Source organism: Lissotriton vulgaris, chromosome 12 (genome assembly GCF_964263255.1).
Source record: "Lissotriton vulgaris chromosome 12, aLisVul1.2, whole genome shotgun sequence".
In the NCBI taxonomy this organism is placed as follows: domain Eukaryota; kingdom Metazoa; phylum Chordata; class Amphibia; order Caudata; family Salamandridae; genus Lissotriton; species Lissotriton vulgaris.
The window spans coordinates 701,770,760-701,775,867 of record NC_141700.1 but is presented as its reverse complement, the minus strand read 5'-3'; the positions used below and the strand labels follow the sequence as shown (position 1 = coordinate 701,775,867).

The window sequence follows — 5,108 nt, the reverse complement described above, 5'->3', positions numbered from 1 at the left end:
TGCTTTGGGAATGCCGGATTACGAAAAACCATTCTTACTTTACTGTTGCGAAAGAGAAGGTTGTGCTTTGTCAGTTCTAGCCCAAATTCATGGAAATGCCCGTAGAGCAGTTGCATACTTCTCGGCTACTTTAGATCCAGTAGCCGCAGTGTTGCCCGGATGTCTCAAATCCGTTGCTGCAATGGGTGTCAGCAGTGAGAGGTGTGAGAGCATAGTAATGGGACATCAATTGGTGGTGTATGTACCTCATTCTGTGGAATTGTTAATGACCAGGACCAAAACACAGCACTTGACTAATAATAGGCTCACGCGCTACTAGCAAGTTATTCTTGCTGCGGAGAACGTGACCCTTAAGAGGTGCTCTGTTTTGAATCCTGCTACTTTGATGCCGCTCCCTAATGACATAGAAGATGAAGAATGTGAAGATCACGATTGCCTTGATGTGACTGAACTATGCACCAAACCGAGACCAGATATTGTGGATGAGCCGTTGACCGACCCTGATGAAATTTTCTTTGTTGATGGCTCATGTGTAAGAGACAAAATTGGTCAGTTGAGAGCAGCTTATGCTGTTTGCACCATTACTGGAGTTGTGGAAGCCGCTTGCCTGGAAGGAGTACACTCCGCTCAGATAGCTGAAATCATTGCATTGACACGTGCCTGTTTAGCAGGTAGCAAAATTCGAGTCACCATTTACACCGATAGCCAATATGGTTTCGGGGTAGTTCATGACTATGGGCAATTGTGGTCTCAAAGAGGTTACATGACCTCCTCAGGTTCACCTATTCGAAATGGGGAATTTGTAAGGCTATTGTTAGAAGCATTACAAGGTCCGGCAGCAATTGCCGTTGTTAAATGTGTGGCCCATACTAAAGGTACTGATTTTGTGTCCCAGGGAAACAGATATGCAGACGAGGTCGCACGCTACTGTGCAGAGCAAGGATACTCTTTCACAGAAGTGGAAGTGGGTGGGACACAGGAAAATACAGAGTTAACCATAATGCTAGAAACTGTAGACACCTGGGATGATTTAAAGGGAATACAAGAAAATACAACAGATTATGAGAAGAAGACGTGGGAAACTGCAGGTTGTGTAAAAAGTGAAATTAATTTTTGGGTTTCAGCAGATGGAAGGGCAGTGTTACCAAAGGAATTAGTGAGTCCAATGGCAAGACAGATACATGGCCCAGTACATCTAGGAAGAGATGCTATGCTGAGCGTATTTAGGCAGACTTGGTATAACCCCAAATTTAGAGTAGCCGCAGAAGCTGTGTGTCAGCGATGTGTAACATGTCAGCAATTGAATGTAGGAAAAGGGACACCAGTTACATTGAGTCACATTGGGAGGTCTGGTGGCCCTTTCAACCGGATGCAACTAGACTTTATTGAGATGCCAAAATGCAACCGCCTCAGGTATGTCCTGGTGGTTGTCTGTATATTTTCCAGATGGGTCGAGGCACATCCTACACGCAGGTGTGACACACTCACAGTAGCAAAGTTGTTGCTTAGAGAGCTAATACCACGGTTCGGGGTGCCGGCCTCTTTGGAATCAGATAGGGAAATACATTTCAACAGCGAAGTTGTGAAGATGCTCTGCTCTGCATTGAGTATTGATCAGAAGTTGCACTCTAGCTATCGACCAGAAGCTTCAGGAATTGTGGAGCAGATCAATGGGACGATAAAGTCCCGAATTGCCAAAGTGTGTTCATCGACATCCTTAAGCTGGCCTGATGCACTGCCGTTGGTACTCATGAGTATACGTAGCACACCAGACAGGAGAACAGGTCTCTCCCCACACGAGGTTTTAATGGGGAGGGCAATGAGACTGCCATCAGTTCCAACTGCAACTTTGTTGAATATCACAGATGATCTGATCCTGGATTATTGCAAGGGACTTTCTGATGCCATTCATTCTGTGTCTCTTCAGGTGCAGGATGCTGAAATTCCATCGTCCCAAGACCTGCGCCACGACCTGTGCCCTGGTGATTGGGTCGTGGTGAAAAAGCACGTCAGGAAGAATTGCTTGGACGTGCGTTGGCGCGGACCCTACCAGATAATCTTGACAACGAATACTGCTGTTAAATGCGGAGGGCTGCCCAACTGGATACACGCCTCCCATACACGAAGAGTTCCAGCACCCCTGGAAGAAACAGCTCCTCTCTCGGATGAAAATCCAGCTGTGGACGAAGAATCATTAGAGGGGACTAGCCAAGCTGTGGGGGTGTCGGAGGAAGCTGGGAGCGTGTCAGACCAAGTGGAAGAAGGACAGGACGACAGTGAAACTGACGTTGCCACAGAAGGGGAAAGTTGCTGTGAGTACGAATCAGACACTGATCAAGCCGCAAGTGGCCAAGAATCGAGTGTGAGGACAAGAAATAGGAGAACAAGGCGTGGAGAAGCTAGTTGGCCTGAAAGGAAGAAGAGGCAGAGCTTGAAGTCATCTCCAGGAAGAACCCTTGCTCCTATATCCGAAGACTCAGATCTGGACGAAGGTGCACAGAATCAAGAAACGGAGGGTCCGAGAAGATCAAAGAGGGTGCGTGTACCCTGCAGAAGATACGCCACTCCTGAGTGGACCTACTTTGCAGCAGATGTCTGGCGCACGGAGATCCGGGAGGGTGAGGGAAGTGACAGTGACCAGCACTGATCCGATCATAACGTTGGAAGTAGCGTTGTTGGTACCTGGAGTAGAAGCTGAAGGGTTGCTGACACTCACTATTCCCAATCCTCCTTATCTGAGCAGAATAAGAGAACTGGTTTTAAACAGAGTAGAATTTCCGACTTTTGGTACAACGGTGTCAGCGCTCGAGGAGACCATTCTTCGCCTAGAGCTGTTAGAATACGTGATTAGAGCTGCTGGAACGCGGGTGATTGTTGGCACCTAAAGACTTTGTACATAAACAAGAGTGAGAAGATAACCTAGCGCCAAGTGGAAGAAGAAGAAAATTAGGGCCTCATCCATTTAGTTGACGGAGAAGGGTTAGGGTTGTCTGTTGCTAAAGTTCAAAGGACTGATTTTTCAAAAGGGATTGTCAGCTTCCAGGTGTAGTTCGAAAAGACTGAACAAGCAAAGAAAGACTGTTGAAGGTACAAAGAGAAAAGACTTTGTGCTGAAAAAGAGATTAAAACTACACTGTCTTGAGACCATGGAGGCCGGCAACCCGAACCACAAAGCCAAATGCATAATAGGCACACTTTTAGCAGGAGTAATTTTTCTTATAGTTTTAGTAGTTACTGTATCATACATAGTGGGACATGAAAATGAAGCGAAAGCAACAGAAGAAGCAAAGGTTGTGGTAACATCGAAACCTACTACTGCTGGTAAAAAGGGGGACAATGCGGTGAAGGATAAAGCTTTACTAGCAGCAGAAGCTCGTAGGTTGCACGTAGATGAGTCACAGGGAAACTTTAAGTCAAATGCCTATGCCAAGTTACTGTATGAATACATCGATGCCATGGAGGCAAAGGATTGCTACGTCTGCATGCAATTGCCAGCCTCAGTAGACGAAGGTATTAGGTATCATCATCTTCCATTGACCTATGGGATTACATGTAGTTTACTGCTTAGTATATTTTATGGACGAGATAGCTTTGAGTATTATTTTTCAAATTTCGATGTTGTGTTACCAGAAGTCCCGGCTTACAAGCATATGAATAAGTGGGACTACTATAAGAGTGAGGATCGATTAGGGAAATTTTTCATTCCTTGGAAAACTTTAGATACTTCACATGCCCGAAGAAATAATCTGACCTGCAAGGTATCAGAAATTGAGAAAAAGTTTATAGGGCAGGTGGATGATCGTTACAGGAGGCAGAAGATTCTAAAGGCTTCAGGGCAGTGGAAAACAGATTGGACCGAGGAGGAAAAGTCACACAAAAGGAAGGGTAGTAATGGTCCAATAGCTTTAGACCGAGAACAAAGAGGGAAATTGTGTATATACAGGGGTAAAACCTACTATGAAAATGTGTTCGTGGGAGAAGTAAGTTGTGAACATGCCTTCCAATTAGAATACTACACGAAAGATTTCTTAAAGGGAATGCAAGTGATTCCGAATGTATATTTTGTATGTGGAAGAAATGCCTACGTGAAACTACCAGACAATTGGTACGGATCATGTTATTTGGCAATTGTCTTCCCCAAAATATATCACGCTAAGGATCTAGAAATCATAGAGGGAAAAACTCAAGCCAGAGGGAGAAGGGATGTAGGCGATGCTGAGGTAGTTGGAGATGTATTTGGTGCTATGTTCCCTCTTCTAGGGTTAATACTGAATGATGTCAAGATCAGGAGATTGGCAACAGTTGTAGATAGATTATCCGCCAGTACTGCTAGATCTTTAATGCTGGTGGAGGGAGAGATGCAATCGATAAGGGCAATGGTTCTTCAGAACCGACTTGCTCTAGACGTTCTGTTAGCCAAAGAGGGCGGAGTCTGTAAGGCTTTGAAGGTCCAGGAATGTTGTACCTACATTCCAGACAATTCAAAACCTCTTGAGAAGTACATACGGAACATAACTGAAATCCATCAGGAAATTGAGGATCTGTCAAAAGTGAATGTGTGGGAAAAAGTGGGTCACGGAATGGGTAAAGTTGGAGGTTGGTTCGCCAACCTAGGGAAAAGTTTCATTTGGTACATACTGAAACCTATCATCATAATAGTGATTTGTGTCATCACACTATGGGGATTAGTGAGACTGTACCAATGGTATAGGTCAAATAGGTTGCAAAGATCCATGAGAGAGCAGGAGCAGAGGTTAGCTGCGATGCAGGATAACCAATACAGGAGTCTGAGGGCTCTAGGAATGATAAAGCGAGGGAGCATTGCAACGAGTTCTGTTTGACTAAATTCATTCTTTCAAGGTTGGTGTTGTGATGGTGATGACCCCTAGAGGTCATCAAAGGGGGGAACTGAGAGAGCGCCATCTGAGTAAAATGTATAAGTGCACCATATTTACATGTAAGATGCACGAATTTAGTTAAAGCACATAAGAGAGTCGAAAATATAGAATGCACATAGTCACGAGTGTTTAATCAATATAGAATGCATATTTTAGAGTGTGACGCTAATGTAGTAATGTTTAGAAATGTTAGAGTGCTATTAGATTCCA

At 44.6% G+C, this 5,108-nt stretch overlaps 1 protein-coding gene across 1 annotated transcript; it reads left to right on the top strand.

Moving 5' to 3' along the window:
* The first annotated feature begins 3,146 nt into the window (after positions 1 to 3,146).
* On the top strand, positions 3,147 to 4,841 carry LOC147678037 (uncharacterized). Its single transcript, XM_086945933.1, has one exon. The coding sequence runs from the start codon at positions 3,147 to 3,149 to the stop codon at positions 4,839 to 4,841; it is 1,695 nt and encodes a 564-aa protein (XP_086802059.1).
* Positions 4,842 to 5,108: the final 267 nt, after the last annotated feature.